The 21,198-nt window shown below is 37.0% G+C and overlaps 1 protein-coding gene across 7 annotated transcripts in view; it reads left to right on the top strand.

Annotated features, from left to right (window-relative positions):
- Nucleotides 1-21,198, top strand: part of LOC306844649 (ecotropic viral integration site 5 protein homolog) — a 50,137-nt gene that overhangs the window by 18,359 nt on the left and 10,580 nt on the right. For 3 of the 7 annotated variants that reach the window (XM_079376932.1, XM_079376933.1, XM_079376934.1), the window contains exons 3-18: nt 7,186-7,375; nt 8,803-9,027; nt 9,609-9,683; nt 9,853-9,978; nt 10,117-10,260; nt 10,470-10,559; nt 11,345-11,442; nt 11,554-11,614; nt 12,264-12,317; nt 13,318-13,350; nt 13,758-13,907; nt 14,540-14,671; nt 15,449-15,589; nt 15,752-15,910; nt 16,701-16,847; nt 17,228-17,323. In XM_079376932.1, coding sequence (XP_079233058.1) covers nt 7,186-7,375; nt 8,803-9,027; nt 9,609-9,683; nt 9,853-9,978; nt 10,117-10,260; nt 10,470-10,559; nt 11,345-11,442; nt 11,554-11,614; nt 12,264-12,317; nt 13,318-13,350; nt 13,758-13,907; nt 14,540-14,671; nt 15,449-15,589; nt 15,752-15,910; nt 16,701-16,847; nt 17,228-17,323 — 1,921 coding nt within the window. Of the gene's footprint in view, nt 1-3,139; nt 3,247-7,185; nt 7,376-8,802; nt 9,028-9,608; nt 9,684-9,852; nt 9,979-10,116; nt 10,261-10,469; nt 10,560-11,344; nt 11,443-11,553; nt 11,615-12,263; nt 12,318-13,317; nt 13,351-13,757; nt 13,908-14,539; nt 14,672-15,448; nt 15,590-15,751; nt 15,911-16,700; nt 16,848-17,227; nt 17,324-21,198 lie in introns of those variants that run through there. The other 4 variants (XM_079376935.1, XM_079376937.1, XM_079376938.1 and 1 more) reach the window with 2 other exon arrangements.

Genomic DNA, 21,198 nt, shown 5'->3' with positions numbered 1-21,198 from the left:
TGCTTAAGATTAATTTCCTTTTATTATTACTAATTAGTGCCGTCAAACGATTAATCGTATACAAAATAAAAGTTTTGTTTGCATAATGTGTCCTGTGTACATTTATTATGCATATATAAATACACACACATTACAGTATATATTTTGAAAATATTTACATGTCCATATTTATATTAATATAATTTATATGATAAATATTTAATATGTAATCATAACGTATTCTTCTGAAATATACATGCATGTGTGTGTATTTATATATACACTCACCTAAAGGATTATTAGGAACACCTGTTCAATTTCTCATTAATGCAATTATTTAATCAACCAATCACATGGCAGTTGCTTCAATGCATTTAGGGGTGTGGTCCTGGTCAAGACAATCTCCTGAACTTGGTTGTTGGTGCCAGACGGGCCGGTCTGAGTATTTCACAATCTGCTCAGTTACTGGGATTTTCACGCACAACCATTTCTAGGGTTTACAAAGAATGGTGTGAAAAGGGAAAAACATCCAGTATGCGGCAGTCCTGTGGGCGAAAATGCCTTGTTGATGCTAGAGGTCAGAGGAGAATGGGCCGACTGATTCAAGCTGATAGAAGAGCAACTTTGACTGAAATAACCACTCGTTACAACCGAGGTATGCAGCAAAGCATTTGTGAAGCCACAACACGCACAACCTTGAGGCGGATGGGCTACAACAGCAGAAGACCCCACCGGGTACCACTCATCTCCACTACAAATAGGAAAAAGAGGCTACAATTTGCACAAGCTCACCAAAATTGGATGGTTGAAGACTGGAAAAATGTTGCCTGGTCTGATGAGTCTCGATTTCTGTTGAGACATTCAGATGGTAGAGTCAGAATTTGGCGTAAACAGAATGAGAACATGGATCCATCATGCCTTGTTACCACTGTGCAGGCTGGTGGTGGTGGTGTAATGGTGTGGGGGATGTTTTCTTGGCACACTTTAGGCCCCTTAGTGCCAATTGGGCATCGTTTAAATGCCACAGCCTACCTGAGCATTGTTTCTGACCATGTCCATCCCTTTATGACCACCATGTACCCATCCTCTGATGGCTACTTCCAGCAGGATAATGCACCATGTCACAAAGCTCGAATCATTTCAAATTGGTTTCTTGAACATGACAATGAGTTCACTGTACTAAAATGGCCCCCACAGTCACCAGATCTCAACCCAATAGAGCATCTTTGGGATGTGGTGGAACGGGAGCTTCGTGCCCTGGATGTGCATCCCACAAATCTCCATCAACTGCAAGATGCTATCCTATCAATATGGGCCAACATTTCTAAAGAATGCTTTCAGCACCTTGTTGAATCAATGCCACATAGAATTAAGGCAGTTCTGAAGGCGAAAGGGGGTCAAACACAGTATTAGTATGGTGTTCCTAATAATCCTTTAGGTGAGTGTATATATGCACAATAAATATACACAGCACACATGCATATTATGTAAACAAAAACTTTTATTTTGGATGCGATTAATCGTTTGACAGCACTATTATTAATGTCAAAAACAGTTGTGCACTTTAATATGTTTGTGGAAACCATGATACATTTTTTTTTTCAGTATTCTTTGAATAGTAAAGTTCAAAAGAACAACATTTACTTAAAGCTGCAGTCCGTAACTTTTTTTGGTTAAAAATGATCAGAAATCAATATTTGAGCAAGTATATAACCAGCCAGTGTTCAAAACTATCACCTTACTTATCACCTTAGTCCTATTCACAACAGTTATCTTATAATAATGTTTTCTAATTTGAGTGGTATGGGTTTTCGCAGGAAATTCGAGCATGGCACTGCGTCATTATGTCACGTCTGTAAACATAAAGAAGTTGTCCCGGGTAGTAGGCTATGTGAGGATCCTGCAAGTGACGAATCGTTTATAGCCTTTTCTCACAGCAGCTAGAATAATTAAATGTATCATTTTGATGGCGGATTGTAATCCAGAAAGGATTATGTGTTTATGAAACACATGTGAATGAAATTAAATTATATTCCAGTTTTAAATATGCATCTGATTACAGATAGCCTGGGATTACACAAGATTTGTATTTTAAAGTAAACCAATTCGAAAAGGAGCATAATTTGCTTTTTGTGTTAAAATAATTTCTTAATATGAAATTCGAATGGCATGACAATTAGAGATTAGACTGTACAGAAATTGAAATCTGCACATTAATACACACTATACTCATAGTCACGCAATGCTGATGTTGTTAACATCAATAATTTGAGAATAAAGTATAACAATAATAATAATTTGTACGGTTTGATGTGATATGAGCTAACCGATCGTTAGATTTAATCACCATTGATAGTGCGATTTATTGTAATATTTTTCCTCAGTTGGTCAGAACAAACGTGGCAGACTTGTTACTTACTTGTTCAGATGGCAGTATATGGTGAATTCTTATTTGGGTCATATATTCCAAGATGTAGGCTAGAATCTGTGATTGTGAAGTACCGTAAACATTCACACCGGTGCAGTGACTGACTGCCACACATACTTCTCAAAACATTAGATTCATCCACGCTGAAGCCGTGCCGGAGCACAGCCCACGCAAGCTAGATAACTCCACAAGTAACTGCAATTCCAGGTTTTCAAACAGAGATGGCGACAAAGAGGCAAAACTTGGGGACTGCAGCTTTAAAAAAAAAAACACAACAAAAAACAATGTTGCTAAACTCGTTTTGTCTTATGAATGGTAGTCTATGTGGTCAATACACTCCATACCATGGTTCAAAATATATCAAGAAATCAATGCGTTACAAGGGACTTTGGTCAGTAAAATAAAAACATAAGGAAACAAATTACAATGTGACGTGATTGTAACAAGTGACGTTTCACAGAGAAACTGATGCTGCGAATGACATAGAAGGGAATTTTCAAAACTATGAAATAATTCTGTTGTTTTAATGCAAAATACAGTTTCATAGCTGGTAAGAAATAAAAGCCAGTAATTCACCCCCCACATATTTTGAACTCCACTGGGAGTACATTTTGCTTTGCTGCTGCACAGGTTGAGGGCCTTTGCACTTTAGATAAGCATTGTTTGTGAGTGTGTGTTTATGCAGGCTCTGAGAGAGAGAGAGAGAATGTGGGGTGAGACTGAGACAGCAAGAGAGTGTGAGAGAGAATCAGGTTGTTTCAGTTCTCACAGACACACATTTGGGATTACTTGGAGAAATCCGGGGAAAGACATGTGGATTGCAGAATGAGCTTCCCTTGGTGAGCAGCTTCACAGTAATACCTTTGATCAATTCTCTATCGCACAACGCAGCAGATGCAGCGGAGCTGTGATTCGCAGCCGGTTACCCATTTTTATTAATGCTGTCTTTTCTGTGGTTGCTTTTTAATTCATTCGTAGAACAAGTACTTGGCTCTCTATCTGCTTTTGTGAAAAGTGAATTTTTTTTTTTGGAGGAATGAGCAGTGTTTGTTTCCTGTACAAGAATCCACTTTAACCAGCAGTGAATCATTAACACAGAAGCAACGCTTGCAATGCAAATTGTCTTAATGCTTACTAAATTCATCAAGTAGGTTAAGCCTGCAGTACATACTTTATTTAATTGCTTTATTTGTATTCAATATAGTTGATGAACATCTGTACAATGGCTCGTGAGTGGACGTCATTACAAAATGCTTGTGGGATTTCCCGAACTTTCTGTCCTTTTGAGTAAATACCATCAAGATAAAGGTATGCATCTGGGCTGCAGCGTGGTTGTAGGACCAGGATCAGGATTAAGAACCACTAGATTAGATTAAACAGAATAAAGATGTTTATCAATCTCCATTTAAAAGCAAAGATTGTACTAATTCTGTTCAATTCAAAGAGGCAAGCTCTGCCTTGCTCCAAAGAAGATGGAGGTTGCTCATTATGCATTTCATAGTTCACCCAAAAAGGAAAATTCAAAGATCAATTATTCAAATCGTTCATTCATGTTGTTCCAAACCTGTTCTTGCCTCTGCGGAACTTAAAAGATATTTTGAAAAATGTCACAGTTCAAACAAAAACTGTTGGTTACCAACATTCGTACACGTTTGGAACAGCATTAAAGTGAGTCAAACAAAATGAACAAAGGCCTTTAAAGTTTCCTATCAGTTGCTAATAATTTCTGTTGCACCTTTAATGTTGTTTGTCTTACTTTGATAGAGTTATTCATAATGGTTAGAATAACCAGGTGCTTCATGATTTTAGTGGTGACCAAGACAGCCACGACCAATTTTTACATTCTCATGTATCCCATTGCAATTCGTGACTGGAATTTAAAGTAACCTTTAAGTTGTTTAGAATGCAGTTTATAGTGTGCTTCTAACAAAAATTGGATTGAAAAGATACATTTTCGAGGATTTAAGTCCCAGTAGTCTGAGAAAAATAGAGACTGAAAGTGTCCCAGCAGGACAGTCTCTCTTTTTTTCCTTTCTGCCCACCTACCACCAGTAACTCATTCAGCATCACAACCCCTCAGCTGTGAACCCCATGACACTCTCTCACTGCCTTTCACCCCTAACAACCGTGGCCCCCCTTGCGTGACCTAAAAGCGGCTGTAACTGGATCCGGCCTCAGAGCCTTGGACATGACGTCACCTAGCGCTGCCTTTAGAGATCCGGGGCCCCTCTCTTTTTCCTAGATCAGGTTTCCATGGCTTTGTGTCTGTGCTGTCAGCTCTTAAATGTTGAGGTTACTCACGAGCATTGTCTGTTTGTTTTCCAGCTGATCCGGGGTCATGTTTCACAGTTTCATTTTTTTTTGTAGTTTTTTTACTCTAACTATGTAATAAGCATTTTACAACTTTGTTTTGAAGCATTTTATATTTTGCTGGAAGTGGCAGGAAGATTTAGTCTTTAGATTTAGGATCTTTTTATACTGACCAAAATTATGAACGCAACACTTTTGTTTTTGCCCCCATTTTTCATGAGCTGAACTCAAAGATCGAAGACTTTTTCTATGTACACAAAAGGATTATTTCTCTCAAATATTGTTCACAAATCTGTCTAAATCTGTGTTAGTGAGCACTTCTTTGCCGAGATAATCCATCCACCTCACAGGTGTGGCATATCAAGATGCTGATTAGACAGCATGATTATTGCACAGGTGTGCCTTAGGCTGGCCACAATAAAAGGCCACTCTAAAATGTGCAGTTTTATCACACAATACCTCAGATGTCGCAAGTTTTGAGGGGGCGTGCAATTGGCATGCTGACTGCAGGAATGTCCACCAGAGCTGTTGCCCATGAATTGAATATTCATTTCTCTACCATAAGCCGTCGCCAAAGGCGTATCAGAGAATTTGGCAGTACATCCAATCGGCCTCACAACCGCAGACCACCTGTACAGGACCCAGGACCTCTACATTCTGCATCTTCACCTCCAAGATCGTCTGAGATCAGCCACCTGGACAGCTGCTGCAACAATCGGTTTGCATAACCATAGAATTTCTGCACAAACTGTCAGAAACTGTCACAGGGAAACTCATCTGGATGCTCGTCGTCCTCATCGGGGGCTCGACCTGACTGCAGTTCGTCGTCGTAACCGACTTGAGAGGGCAAATGCTCACATTCGATGGCGTCTGGCACTTTGGAGAGGTGTTGTCTTTACGGATGAATCATGGTTTTCACAGTACAGGGCAGATGGCAGACAGCGTGTATGGCGTCGTGTGGGTGAGCCGTTTGCTGATGTCAACGTTGTGGATCAAGTGGCCCATGGTGGCCGTGCATTTTATTGATGGCATTTTGAATGCACACAGATACCGTGACGAGATCCTGAGGCCCATTTTTGTGCCATTTATCCACGACCATCACCTCATGTTGCAGCATGATAATGCACGGCCCCATGTTGAAAGGATCTGTACACAATTCCTGGAAGCTGAAAACATCCCAGTTCTTGCATGGCCAGCATACTCACCAGACATGTCACCCATTGAAGCATGTTTGGGATGCTCTGGATCGGCATATACGACAGCGTGTTCCAGTTCCTGCCAATATCCAGCAACTTCGCACAGCCATTGAAGAGGAGTGGACAACCTGATCAACTCTATGCGAAGGAAATGTGTTGCACTGCGTGAGGAAAATGGTGGTCACACCAGATACTGCCTGATTTTTGACCCCCCCCCCCCCAATACAGTAAAACTGCACAATATATAGTGGCCAGCCTAAGGCACACCTGTGCAATAATCATGCTGTCTAATCAGCATCTTGATATGCCGGATCATCTCGGCAAAGGAGAAGTGCTCACTAACACAGATTTAGACAGATTTGTGAACAATATTTGAGAGAAATAGGCCTTTTGTGTACATAGAAAAAGTCTTATCTTTGAGTTTAGCTCATGAAAAATGGGGGCAAAAACAAAAGTGTTGCGTTTGTAATTTTGTTCAGTGTAGGTTTTATTGTCCTGTCGATTTTTCTTTGTGCAGATGCTAATGCGGTTAGCCTTTTTTCACCTATTCTACAAAGAATTTCAATCCTTTTTTCTGTTTTACAATTTTGCATAAGATATGCTGGGGAGTCTTAAATTGGCTTTTCCATTTATAGCTGTCTGCCAACATTCCTAAGCTAGCACACTCATTTGGCAAACATCCCCTGTTTCATAACAATATTCAGTTGTTTCTAAATACTTGACTTTTAAGTCTAAAATTACGTTAATGCTGTGCTCTGAATTGTGTGTTGCTTTGAACTTTAAATGTCTGGAACAGATATGCCACCCAGTGTCTTTTCCCATTAGGCAAAAAAAGAGTGCTCGGACCAGCTTAGCCATGTAGCTAACAGCTACTGCTGCCAAAAATACAACTTTAATGCCAACACGAACATGTCAGTGCCATAAGTTGCCGGCAGTGACCTCACTACTGTTTCTCCGTAGATTGCATGGTAGTCTCTGGCACAAAAACCTGTTTGCCATTCAGTTCAGTGATTTATCAACTTGGATGAAAAGCTGACATGAACAAAGTTGTGTGACTGTTATTGTGTTACTTAATGCGATGGCTTCTCATATCGCTGCTGCATCTGTACACCAAAACTTCCTTGAAGGAAATACAACTTCTACCTTTAAACTGTATTACTTTTCATTTTAGAGTGGGTGGTATTCATTTTTATGCCACAGTACATTTTTATGTCTTTGTAATAAATCTTTTTGCTGACAAATAACTGTTCTTTGCCATGGTTGTCTTTCCAGGTTGTTGGAGACGGACAGTAAGTCTTTACGGTCTGTGAATGGCTCTCGAAGGAACAGTGGCTCCTCACTGGTATCTAGTTCATCAGCCTCCTCCAACTTGTCACACTTGGAGGAGGATTCATGGATCATGTGGGGACGCATAGTCAATGAGTGGGAAGATGTGCGGAAGAAGAAGGAAAAACAACTCAAGGTAAGCAGATAGACTATCCATCAAGTACTGTGGGAAAATCAAATATATGCCACCTAATACTGAACATAATGGTTTTCAGATATAATTCTTTTATTTAATTATAACCATAATAAAAAAACAAATATTTTATTGGCATTTAAAGCAAAGCTACAGCAACATAAAATATACTGCACAAGCACACAGCCACAGCTTTATTGCTTTCTAAGGTAGTGAAATACATTACAGAAAAGGTCATAAAACATACAGCCCAATTTAAATATGTGAGTGATTTACTAGTAGTGTTACTGTGCTCATGAATTAAAAAAAATGGTGAATGTGCAGTGCCATTGCTGACTGAGGAAACAGATAGATAGAAATAACTGTAAGGTTGGCTCCAAGAGAGAAAGGATCATTTACTGATGGAAACCAGCTGAAATTATTGATATCAAGCAGCATTTCTAGAGCAATTCTAATGATATATTTAAATAATGAATATTCTAAATTTGTTATGCAAATGAAGAGTTTAATAAAATCCATGGTGTGTGATGGGAAATGATTTATAATCTTCATAGAGAGCCTAGCATGAATTGTTTGCTCCTGGGTGTATAGCACCTACAGCTGAAGTATGACTCTTCTGAAGAAAAAAAAAAAGGCTGGTCAAGCCCTTTTATCAACTTTATCTCTTTCCAAAACATTCCTTATTACTACACGAAAGCTTAGGCCTTCTAAAATATTTTCCATTTCCTCTTAAAATAATACTTCTGCAGTGTTTTACATATCCCGCACGCACAATAACATTTCCAAGGAAACAATAGGAAAGAGAAAATAATAGAAACCACTTAAGCAAATTTCACAGTTGTCACTTTCCCACAGAACATACTGAACTCAGTGAGACAAAGTAAATGCAGTTTGTGTTTAATGTATGACCTCTTACAAGCCAAAGAGGCGGATCTCAGGCGCTTCTAGCAAAGCAGCAACAGAAGTCTTTTGTACAGCCTAGTAGTCTAGCAAAGACACATCTCTAGCACACCCCTAGAGTGCTTTTGAAGAATCTCAGTGCTGACAGTGTATGTAGTGGACTCTCATCTCAATGACCGTCTGTAGAAATAAACCATCTAAGCCAATCTTCTACTGCGCAGATGAGCACAGGAAACTGCTTAATCAGGTCAAACATAATTTGGTTACAAAAACATTGTGCTGTAGAAATTTCTGACAAGGTTATATTTAGTAGCATAAAATGGTCTTATCCTGTCTGAGGTACAAACTAAACCCTGGGGAGAACATCTGAATGCTGACAATCTTGGAATTTTGAGTAATTTGAATGTGTAATCCTTCAAATAAACTAATGGAGATTTGGCAGTATGTGTACTTGCTTTTAAGTTAGGCTGTTATGTCCTGACTTTCAGTGTTAATATTTAAATCAGTGGTTTGTTGGTTTTTTTTCTTAGGAACTGGTTAGGAAAGGCATTCCACATCACTTCCGAGCAATAGTGTGGCAGCTGTTGTGCAATGCCCAGAATCTACCCATAAAGGAGCAGTATTCTGAGCTTCTGAAGATGACCTCGCCTTGTGAAAAACTTATCCGTAGGGACATTGCCCGTACCTACCCCGAGCATGAGTTCTTTAAGGAGAAGGACAGTCTGGGTCAGGAGGTGCTCTTTAATGTTATGAAGGTAGGTTGCTTGCCACTTTTATTTAAGGCAACAGTATATATCAGAAGGATCTGTTTGAACTAGGACAAAGTAGTTAAAGTTCATAGTTAGTCAGTTATAGGAGTATAAACCTCCTGATCTTTAACCTGTACACCACCTGATATTGGTTTTTGTTTAATGTCATTTGAAACCAGAGTTTACACAAGGAAAACACCTAAAGGTCACTGGCGTTTTTTTTTTTTTTAATGTAAATTTTTTTATTATTATTAAGATGAGTAATAATGAAGTGACATTCAGCCAAGTATGGTGACCCATACTCGGAATTCGTGCTCTGCATTTAACCCATCCAACGTGCACACACACAGCAGTGAACACACACACACACACCGTGAACACACACCCGGAGCAGTGGGCAGCCATTTTATGCTGCAGCGCCCGGGGAGCAGTTGGGGGTTCGGTGCCTTGCTCAAGGGCACCTCAGTCGTGGTATTGAGGGTGGAGAGAGCGCTGGACATTCACTCCCCCCACCTAATGGGGGAATAACGGATCTTGTTCTGCTCTTAACTCGGCTATGATTTTATTATAAACTTTTGTGTTTACAGGCTTATTCCCTGGTTGATAGAGAGGTGGGCTACTGTCAGGGAAGTGCTTTCATTGTCGGCCTTCTTCTAATGCAGGTATTAATGCAACTAAAACAAATTCTAGCTTTAAATCATGTTTTATTTTTTAATGTAACATTTTATTTCATAATAATAATAATAATAATAATAATATAATAGTTATTACATAAGTTTTTATTATTTACAGTCTGTGATAATGTGATATATAATTGTTGCCTTCTTGCAGATGCCAGAAGAAGAGGCTTTCTGTGTATTTGTGAAACTGATGCAGGATTACAGGCTGAGAGAGCTCTTTAAGCCCAGTATGGCTGAACTTGGCCTCTGCATGTACCAGTTTGAATGTATGATTCAGGTCAGTGACTGTCTGCTGATTTGTTTGTCATAAATTCATAAAGCTTAGCTTATTGCCTATATCCAATGCACACTAAATTATACAAAATTATTACTTTCACTTGGTGATTTCACGATCTCTTTTGGTTTCTCCTTGCAGGAGCAGCTCCCAGAGCTCCATGTGCACTTCCAGGCCCAGAGTTTCCATACCTCCATGTATGCTTCATCTTGGTTCCTCACCATCTTTCTTACTTCTTTTCCTCTTCCTGTCGCCACCAGGATCTTTGATATATTCATGTGTGAGGTAGGATTTAGTGGTTATCATTCGTTCTCTCCTCACACACTCTTCTCCGCCTCTCATTTTTATGTGGTCATATGTTTTGCATGCCAAGCTAATTTGAGAACATAACACACTGGTGTATTTCAGAGGTCTCTTATCGCCCTCTGGTGGCTTCACAATGCTACTGCATATATTTTTGGATCTTGATTTTTCACCAGTAGGTGTCCTTACAGGGTTTAGAGATAGTGTTTCGTGTGGGGATGGCCATCCTGCAGATGAATCAGGCTGAGCTCATGCAGTTGGACATGGAGGGAATGTTGCAGGTGGGGTATTTATAACCATTTTATCCTCAAGGATAAACTCACATTTAATTTAATTATAGCTGCTATGCAAGCTGAGACTTTTCTCAGTGGAAGCTACTACACCATGATTAGAGTCTAGGGCTGTTATAGGAAAATACAAAAGTTCTTTAAATTTCTTTGAGTAACCATTGAAATAATAACTTGTGTAATAAGTAACTTATAATTTTTTTTTATAAGGTTGGTTAAGTTTAGAATAATTAAAATTTTTATATATTTGAAAAGTCTCTGGATTTTTTTTATTTGATTAAAAAGTAAAAACAGTGATATTGTGAAATAATATTACAAATTAAAATAACTGTATTCTATTGTAATACATATTAAAATGTAATTTATTTCTGTTATGGCAAAGCTGAATTTTGAGCAGTCATTACCAGAGTTAAAACAGCTGCTTAAGATTTTTGTGTAACTGGTGAGATTTGTTTCAAGATTCATTGATGAATAGAAATATCAAATAAAAAGCATCCTTGCTAAATAACTATAATAATAAATAAAATAAAAACCTACTGCTAACTATTGAATGGCAGTGTATCATGGTTTCAAAAAAAGTAGTAAATGCCATTTTCAAAATTAAAAATTAGTAAGAAATGTTTCTTAAGCACCAAATGAGACACTGAAGACTGGAGTAATGGCTGCTGAAAATTCAGCTTTGCCATCATAGGAATAAATAGTAGTGTATAATAATTTTAATAATATGAATAAAGTATAATTTAAAATAATAATATAGTTTATATATTTTCACTCTGCAGCACTTTCAGAAGGTCATCCCTCACCAGCTGGATAGTGGACCAGACAAAGTCATCCAGGCTGCTTATCAAGTCAAGTACAATGCCAAGAAAATGAAAAAGTGAGTTTAATTTATGTAAAGTGAATTTCTTTTCTTTCTTTTTTTTTTCCTTTTAGTATGTTTTTGGACATGGAAGATTGCTGAACTGTTTCTTTATGTCTTTATTCTCAGATTGGAAAAGGAGTACACTACAATCAAAACCAAGGAGATGGAGGAACAGGTGGAGATCAAGGTGAGACAGCCATCCCACTCCTAATAACATTTTGCTTAAATGATGCCTTTTCAAACATTTTTGCCTCTCTTCTCAGTATTGTTATTCATATTAGTATGCACTTATGGACACTGTTCATAGACTTTAAAGTGTTTCCACTGCTATTAACATTTATAAATCTAGTTTTTAATATTTTCTTTTTTTAATTAATGTGCATTTATAGCACTCTTCTTTGCATGAAGTTGTAAAACAGCTAGTTAACAGTGCTGAAAGTGTGTTCTTAATTTGACATTTTTCTCTCTTCTGAGGCTAATCGATCTATGTTATTTCCAATTTTGGGAAGTTGTGGAAATGATAGCATGTATTTTGTCTTTTACTATTGAAGCAAATGGGAGCACAGAAATTATATTTGCTGTAGTTTTCTGTTCACCATTGTAGGCGTTTACTTAACTTTGAGAAACCCCGAAATGTGGAAAAAGGCCATTGCTTCAATTATCTCGTATTTTTTCAATCCATTTTTGTAGTAAATATTTTAATAAATACTTTTAACTGAATTAATCAATACCCAAACTAAACAATGTTGCCAAATATAGTTCACAGCATCTAGTACTGTGTAATATTGATTGATGTATTTCAGTCTAACATTGTTGATGTTGACACTCTATTACAGAGACTACGCACAGAGAACAGACTCCTGAAGCAGAGAATAGACACTCTAGAGAAAGTGAGTGATAAGATGTGAAGCAAATCATTCATTATTCAAACACATCCATATACCATTATGTCATCCCATATTTGCTTATCTTGAATTGGTTCATGGCTCTCCTTGTTGTCAGTTATTCTTTGGTAATTCATTGGTGTAACCAATAACAAATGCTTGAACACACCCCATTGGGTGTATCATAACTGGCTTGTGTGCATGTCATTGGAAAACTTGTTGTGTTTTATGAGGCTGGTAAGTACAGCGATAAACAAAAAAAATCACCCTTTTGGGTGTGCACATGGGTAATGCTTGACTACATGTACTAGTTTCAGACAATAATGACTGGCTGTCTTTTGAGCTATTATTTTTTTTGAGCATGGGTGAAAAGCCGAACTTGCATTGGTGCATGTTGGAATATTCTCTGCTTGTAAAGGCATGTTTGTGTCATGCATGAAACAGAAAGCCCATGGTGCAGATCAGTAAAAAAAAAAAGCAATAAAAACAAATAAACAAAAGCACACATTACTCGCCTTCCATCTCCTCCCCGCATGGAACCTTTGTACTCAAATGAAGTACTAACTCAAACACCTTCAGAAGTTCCCCATTTGTAACCCAGGACCGCGTGCAAATATAGTAGATCCACAAACTTTAAAATGACACCAGTTTCTGCTGTATTCTCACCCTACTGATCCTTAGACTGTCCTCTGCTTGGCCTCCTTTCACACTTTTCACCCTGTTGTGGTGTCACAATCTTGCTTTATTTCATAGCCACAGCACGAACACCATGCTCAAACCATGTTCCTTTTCTACCCCACCTCACTATGACTGTTTCAAAACTGTATTTATGCTAATTTAGTGAATGTTGATCTAAAACAGTGTCTTTGCAATGTCTTAATGTAGGGGTACAAAAAAGAACACCGTTTTCTGTCAAATCAGTCTTATTATTTTGTTCTGTGCTGTAATATCCTTTGGTCTCTCTCTTCTCTTTGCTGTTTCCTTTATGGATTTTCTCTGTTTTTAGGAAAGTGCTTCTTTGGCAGATAGATTGATACAGGTACAATTTTTCACTCTCCTCTCCACCATTTATCTCTGTTTTTCCGCTTTAAGGACCCAACAGTTCTATCTTTAGCTTTGTTTCATTTCCTTGATTTGCTTAAATATCTAACACCTACTCACAATCAAAAGTGAAATAAGGCAAATTCTGCGATTTCTCACTTTAGGGAAAAGGCATCACTGTGCTTATTATCTTTGGGCTGCAGTCCTGATTATTGGTGGAATACTACAATAATACCCCCTTTGATAGTCGAAAAAAAATTAAGTGCTAAATCGCTTAAAATTAAGCCTAAAACTGCTAACAGCATGACAGAGCTTGAGATCCAGCATTATTTTTCTCCATCCATACGTCCGTTTCCACCCATTCCGATTCTCCGCTCACCCCTCATTCATAATTGGTCACGTCAGGGTCAGGTGACACGAGCCCAAGAGGCAGAGGAGAACTACCTGGTCAAACGGGAGCTGGCCACGGTCAAACAACACAATGAGGAGACCAGCGCACTGCTGGAGCAAGCGCAAAACACCATCCGACAGCTCCAGCAACAGCAGCCGTTTGCGGTAAGGGCAGCTCAGAGACAGTGTCTCCTCCTGAATGAGAGGCCTGCTCTTTGAACACAGAAACTGGTTGAAAACACTGAGAAATGTTTTGCTCCATGTCAACAGTTTGCAGTGGCACCTGCACTTGATTCATTCAGCGGTGCCTAGCAACAAAATCTCAGCGAACGGTAGCTCTTGTAATGATGCTCTTTACATGCATGACTGCAGATCAGAACAGCAAAGCAGAGGTCATTTGCATGCACAACAGTGCCTAATGGGGCTTGTAAGAGTTGTCAAATATGAGTGTAACTTAAGCAAGAGTCTTGAGTCGCCACCGTCTGTTTAATAAAATCTACACTCTCAACTGAAGGGCAGAATATGGCTCATCAATTATTAATGTGCACATGCTCAACACGGAGAAAAAGCGGATAATGTGTCATTTGCTGTGGGGAATGTGCTGTTTTACATAATGTTGTTTTGCAGTTTCATTATGTTTTAATGTGACTGTTGGTAAAACTAGAGTTTTTCTGTTTTTGAAGCAAGGATGAAACGCGTGCATTGGTAAAATCAAACTGCAAGAGCTGTTCAAATGTTATGTCCATGAATGATCAACAGAATGTTTGCTCACACAATTTCTTTGGTTTTCAATTTAGAAAGGGAACCCACGCTACTCTGAAGAGTTCATCCTGCAGTTGGAGAGGGAGCTGGTGCAGGCCCGCTTTAAAGAGGCTGAGTCTCAATGTGCACTGAAGGAGATGCAGGACAAGATTCTTGACATGGAGAAGGTGGACGTTTTAAGCACACAAATTCACCCGTAGACCTTTGGGGTTTTCCACCGTAATGGAACTGTCGAACAATGATGCAATTGGCAACTTTTCTACAAAACCTGCTCATGAAGAAATATTTTTGAGAATATATAATTTTACATCCTTAATTGAATTGCACAAGCCACTTTTAATGATCATAAGCAATCAATTCACACGCAATATTATTAGAATTTTTTAATTTTTTTATGTTATGTGGTTGGTGGTGTTGTGCTGCATTAAAGGGTGCATTAAATTGAACAAAAGTCACAGTAAAGGCCTTTACATTGTTACAAAAAATTCTATTTCAAATGATTGCTGTTGAACTTTATATATTCATCAAAGAATACTGAAACAAAATATATCATGTTTCCACAAAAAAAATTAAACACAATTGTTTTCAACATTGATAAATAATTATTGAGCAACAAATCCAATATTAAAATACCTATATATATATATATATATATATATATATATATATATATATATATATATATATATATATATATATATATATATATATATATACACACAAATACAATTATTAATCAATTTTAAAATATATTAGTTTTTTTTTTTAAATTGTAATATCATTTAAGTTTTTGCTGTATTTTTGATTATTGAAAGGCAACATTGGTGAGCATAAGTGTCATGCACTAGCTCCAGGACCCTAACTGTGGAAAACTGCTTTTTGTTAATTGTTATACAAGCACTCCTTGTACTAACTCTGTCTTAACACTTTTGTTTCTGTTTCAGAGAAATGCATCCCTGCCAGATGAAAATAATGTGGTATGTCTTCAGGAGGAACTAATTGGTGTAAAGTTGAGGGAGGCTGAGGCTCTAACAGGCCTTAAAGAGCTTAGACAGCAGGTCAGGGACCTGGAGGAGCACTGGCAGGTAAGTACACACACTCACAGGGGCAGCTTTTTTATCCACAGTTTGAGAATGTGTGTAAGTGTGTGCAAGCTGTACTGTGTTGCAGCTTTACCATGTGCTTTCCCTTTCATGCTTCATTTAACTCACCAATGTTTAAGTAAGATACTTTGGCTTTGTGTGCAGAGGCATCTGGCACGCACGGCAGGTCGCTGGAAAGACAGTCCGCGGAAGAATGCAGCGAGTGAGCTTCAGGATGAGCTGATGAGCGTGAGGCTCAGAGAGGCAGAGGCACAGGCTGAGCTCAGAGAAATCAGACAGAGGATGCTGGAACTGGAGACCCAGGTCTCATTTACATACGATTGCTCATCTTTGTTGTACATAGTGTTGGGTGTTCATGAGAAGGCCAATTTCTAAGCTTGTTTAAGGGATGTCTCCAACTAAGGATTTACATAGTCAAATCATATGTTGGGGGCGGGTGAGGCAAAATACATACCAAGAGTCAAGTAGTCAGACATCCGACAGTGTGAAAATGGACGCTTTGCAGAAGCAAATGGGGTAAATAATGTTTTATGTTTAGATTTGAATAGATAGCTAACATTGGTTGGATGCATATCATGTTGTTATTACTTATTAGCACTGATGAAACTGAAGATTTGCACTAAATAAAACCAAATAATCTGCTAATATTCAACTGAGATTTGTAATAGAATCAGGTTTATCCTATCGAAGCATCAAATCTTTGACCATTCGGGTCACCCCTTGCTTGTTTTAACATTTTTAATATATAATTATAAATATATATATTTTTTAATTAATCATCAGACAAACTTTTGCCTGGCTACATCTACATCTTTTTTTTTTAAGGATGTTTAGGGTGGTCTAAATTATATTGCACTTAATTCTAATGAAATTTGTTTTGATCCCTGAACTGCAGGCCACTGACTTTACACACATTTTTAGCCAATAGAGGGAGACAGAGTTAATGAATGACATGATTCACTTTGAGTTTGGACACTGCTTTATCACTTCAGAATTGAGATTGGTTATCTTGGGATTTTTTTTAAAGAAAACTTTTTTTAAATTACATTGAGATTTGTATGTATGTTTTATTTTATTTTTTTCTCACTTTCAGAATCAGATACATAGTAATCAACTGCGGCGTGCAGAACTAGAGGCACGAAATCTACAGGAGCAACTGCAGGTTTTGACCAACCAGAACAAGATGTTGCATGCAGAGCTGCAGGAGACAAAACGGAAACAGGCTGAAATCGAGTGCAAGGTTAGTGACAGTCAACCAATTACAAAAAAATAAAAATAAAAATCATAATGCTATAAAATCACTTTGGATACAGTACGTATTTCTTATACTAGTTTACCAGTACACCTTTTATTCAATTAATAATCTGTCAAAATAATAATAAAAAAGTGCCTCTAATTACCACATCTTTGTATGATTTGGTTACATTTCCTCATTCATTGACTTAGCTTTAAATAGGGTTTAGCAGTTCCTGTTTTCAGCGCTTCAGTTTGAGAGCAGCAGTAGATGCTGAGTGTTTCTGGTCTCAGATAAGCTTAACAAAAATAAGCCATGCAATAAAAGCTGAATATATATGTATGTTCACAGTGGATTCATTTCAGTTTTTTCTTTTTTTACTACAGAATAAGGAAGAGGTAATGGCAGTGAGATTGAGAGAAGCTGACAATATTGCTGCCATGGCTGAGCTTCAGCAGCAGATCTCTGAGCTTGAGATTCAGGTACAAATAAGAACAGAATTCTCTCAGCACAACACATACCATCACAATTTAGTCCTTTCACAGCATAGCGCAGTCTATCTGTCCAATCCAGGATAGTAGTCTCTCCAAAGCACAGCTGCTTATAGATTTTTTGTCCCTTAGCTTCAAGAATACCCATTAAATTTCACATTTACAATGTGATTACCTCTTTCTGTTGTCACAGCATTTTTACTTGTCCACATAGTTTGGTTCTTGTGTGAAAAAAAAATTATACTCTAGTATGTAAATAAGGGTTTGACTTGGGGATTATTTGTGAACACAGTTCTCCTGTGGATGTTCACACAACTCCTGAGGATACCGTTTAAGTAAGAAGGGGTTTTTGTGTATTTAAGTATGTTGTTGTTGTTGTTTTTTTGATGGATTTGGTAAGGTATTTGGTGATTGTCAACAAATAACTTTGATTGAACCCAAATCCTTTATAAATAGTACACAATGTATATTAGATGCTTTAAAATCATTTTAAAAGCAGTTGCATGTTGCAGATACTAGTTACAAATAACATCTAGATTAAAAAAAACAAAAAAACAGTTTTTCAGAATCCAATAGTAAGATGTGAACACGCGTTTCATGTAAATCAGTTGACACTTACCATAATTTATGCAGCTTAGGCATTCCAGTAAATGACCGCAATTGAAACGGGTGTGATTTGATTTGAGGGAAGGATTGTATTAGTGAGATTTACTGGATTAAAGTGAGACAAGCGTTTGATCTCTTCAGAGAAGACGCTGCCGTCTGAAAAGGTAGCATTCCCCATGCAGGAAGCCAAATTATTTTAAAGAGTAGCTCAGTATATCATCAGTGTGGGGTGTTTGACTTTCCTTCCTGAGACAGATATAAACTGGGCTTTTTTTTGCATTCGAAACTAAATCTCACCTTTATAAGAGTGTGTTCATTTCTGTCACAAGCTTTTCTCTTCAGCACTTTCTTTTACCTTTCTATGAAGTTTGTTGTTGGATAGTCTGTGTCATCTCATATTTTGGTGTTTCCTTTCTTAGATTTAACTTGAGAGTGTTGTATTTTGTATGGAAGCCCGTTCCCGCCACCTTAAGAAAAAATATAATTCTGTAAGTCATAATAATGAGATACTTTCTCATAATTATGACTTAGTATCTCGTGATAATCAGATACTGTCTCATAATAATGACTTAGTTTCTCGTAATAATGAGCTACTTTCTCATAATAATGACTTCGTTTCTCGTAATAATGAGATACTTTCTCATAATAATGACTTAGTTTCTCGTAATAATGAGATATTGTCTCATAATAATGACTTAGTTTCTCGTAATAATGAGCTACTTTCTCATAATAATGACTTCGTTTCTCGTAATAATGAGATACTTTCTCATAATAATGACTTAGTTTCTCGTAATAATGAGATACTTTCTCATAATAATGACTTAGTTTCTCGTAATAATGAGATACTTTCTCATAATTATGACTTAGTATCTCGTGATAATCAGATACTGTCTCATAATAATGACTTAGTTTCTCGTAATAATGAGATATTGTCTCATAATAATGACTTAGTTTCTCGTAATAATGAGAATTTCTCGTAATAATTACTTATTTTCTCATAATAATGACTTAGTTTCTCGTCATTTCGAGAAAAGTCATTATTTACGAGATAGTTTCTAGTTATTTCGAGAAAATATCTCGTAAATAATGACTTTTCTCGAAATGACGAGAAACTTTCTCGTAATAATGACTTACTCCTAAAAAAATAAAATAAAATGACTTATTCAATATAGATAGATCAATGAAATAGACATCTATAAATTAAGTTTATATGCGTAATGGCTTTCATTTCTTCATAAAATGCCTGTATTTCTTAACTGAAATATTAGTCTTGAGTGTGTGAAGCCGTAACTATCTGGCAGAGTAACTTGCTGGTACGTGCTACAAATTAACAAGACTACATGCAGATAATTTATCTGAAATCGTTATTTAATGATAGATTATACAACTTTAGATTACAGAACAAGCAATGTTTGGGGTGTTCCTGCATGGCTTTGACCAGCAGGTGTCGATAGCGTGCCGCCACTCATGCATTGCGCATTCGTGGAGTAAGTCATTATTATGAGAAAGTATCTCATTATTACGAGAACATAAGTCATCATTACGAGAAAATAAGTCATTATTACGAGAAACTAAGTCATTATTACGAGAAAGTATCTCATTATTACGAGACATTTTCTCATTATTACGAGAAACTAAGTCATTATTATGAGAAAGTATCTCATTATTACGAGAAACTAAGTCATTATTACGAGAAAGTATCTCATTATTACGAGAAAATAAGTCATTATTACGAGAAAGTATCTCATTATTACAAGAAAATAAGTCATTATTACGAGACATTTTCTCATTATTACAAGAAACTAAGTCATTATTATGAGAAAGTATCTCATTATTACGAGAAAGTATCTCATTATTACAAGAAAATAAGTCATTATTACGAGACATTTTCTCATTATTACAAGAAACTAAGTCATTATTATGAGAAAGTATCTCATTATTACGAGAAAGTATCTCATTATTACAAGAAAATAAGTCATTATTACGAGACATTTTCTCATTATTACAAGAAACTAAGTCATTATTATGAGAAAGTATCTCATTATTACGAGACATTTTCTCATTATTACGAGAAACTAAGTCATTATTACGAGAAAGTATCTCATTATTACGAGAAATTTTCTCATTATTAAGAGAAACTAAGTCATTATTACGAGAGTTTCTCAATATATCAAGATGCTAAGTCATAATTATTAGAAAATATCTCATTATTATGATTTACAGAATTATATTTGTTCTTAAGGTGGTGGGAACAGGCTTCCATAACTTTGCTAGATGTATTTGCGTGATTTTTTTTTGTGTGTGTGTGTGTGTTACTGTGCTGAAATTGCATCAGTTTGCTATATATCAGATTAGACAAGCATGCTCTTCTCAGGCATGTGTAGCTCTTAGCTGTGGTTCTGTGGTTTTGGCTACCTACATGGTTTTTACCCTGAGGGCTGTGGGCAACAGATCTGGCTCACCATATTTTAATTCACTTTTAGGCTGTTGTAAAAGTCAGTGACGATGAGCGACAATGAGAGAAAGTAACTGCCCATTGCATATCTTATCATCCTTGACACTTTATCAAATGAAAGCTAATTTTGGGGATTGAAAAAATGACAATTTAGGCTGTTAATGAATGCAATTTATGTTAAGTTCCACACTGTTTATTTATTCGTGCTGTTTGTGAATTTATTTTACATTTATACATATGTTCTGCGTGAATACTAAATCTGATTCAAATGTTGTGTAGCTGATAGGAATTGATTAGATGTCTCTCACACACAAAATGGAACACCTGTTTATCATCAAATGATAAAGTTCTACGCAAATTACCACATTTAACAGTTACACAGACAAACAATATTAAAATGCTATAAAAATGTAATAGATTGACAGGCCTATTTTAAATATGTTATGGAGCATTTTGAATTTGCATCTCTATTCATCGTTACCGATTTAGCATCAAACGGATCGTTTATTCGCTCACCTTTCGCCCACTCTTAACTTGACATGTCCCATTGCTGGAAAATATAACACCATGATGTCACCACAGCCTTTTTTCTCTGGACTGACTCTGAGTCACCTGGTGTGAGTGTGGTTTTTATTTTCACTGGAAAGATCCACTATAAAGTGAACCTACAGGTCTGTCTGACACCAAACACCAACACACTAACCCGTCTCCCCAGCATACAGATGTAGACACCTTTCAGAACACCCACACATCTTGTCAGTCCCGAGTCTGTTAATAGTTAGTGACTGACATGCAAGTAAGACGT

The sequence above is a fragment of the Barbus barbus genome, assembly GCF_936440315.1.
Source record: "Barbus barbus genome assembly, chromosome: 25".
Classification (NCBI taxonomy): domain Eukaryota; kingdom Metazoa; phylum Chordata; class Actinopteri; order Cypriniformes; family Cyprinidae; genus Barbus; species Barbus barbus.
Note: the sequence above shows the minus strand (reverse complement) of the source record. Positions and strands in the feature narration are given on the sequence as shown.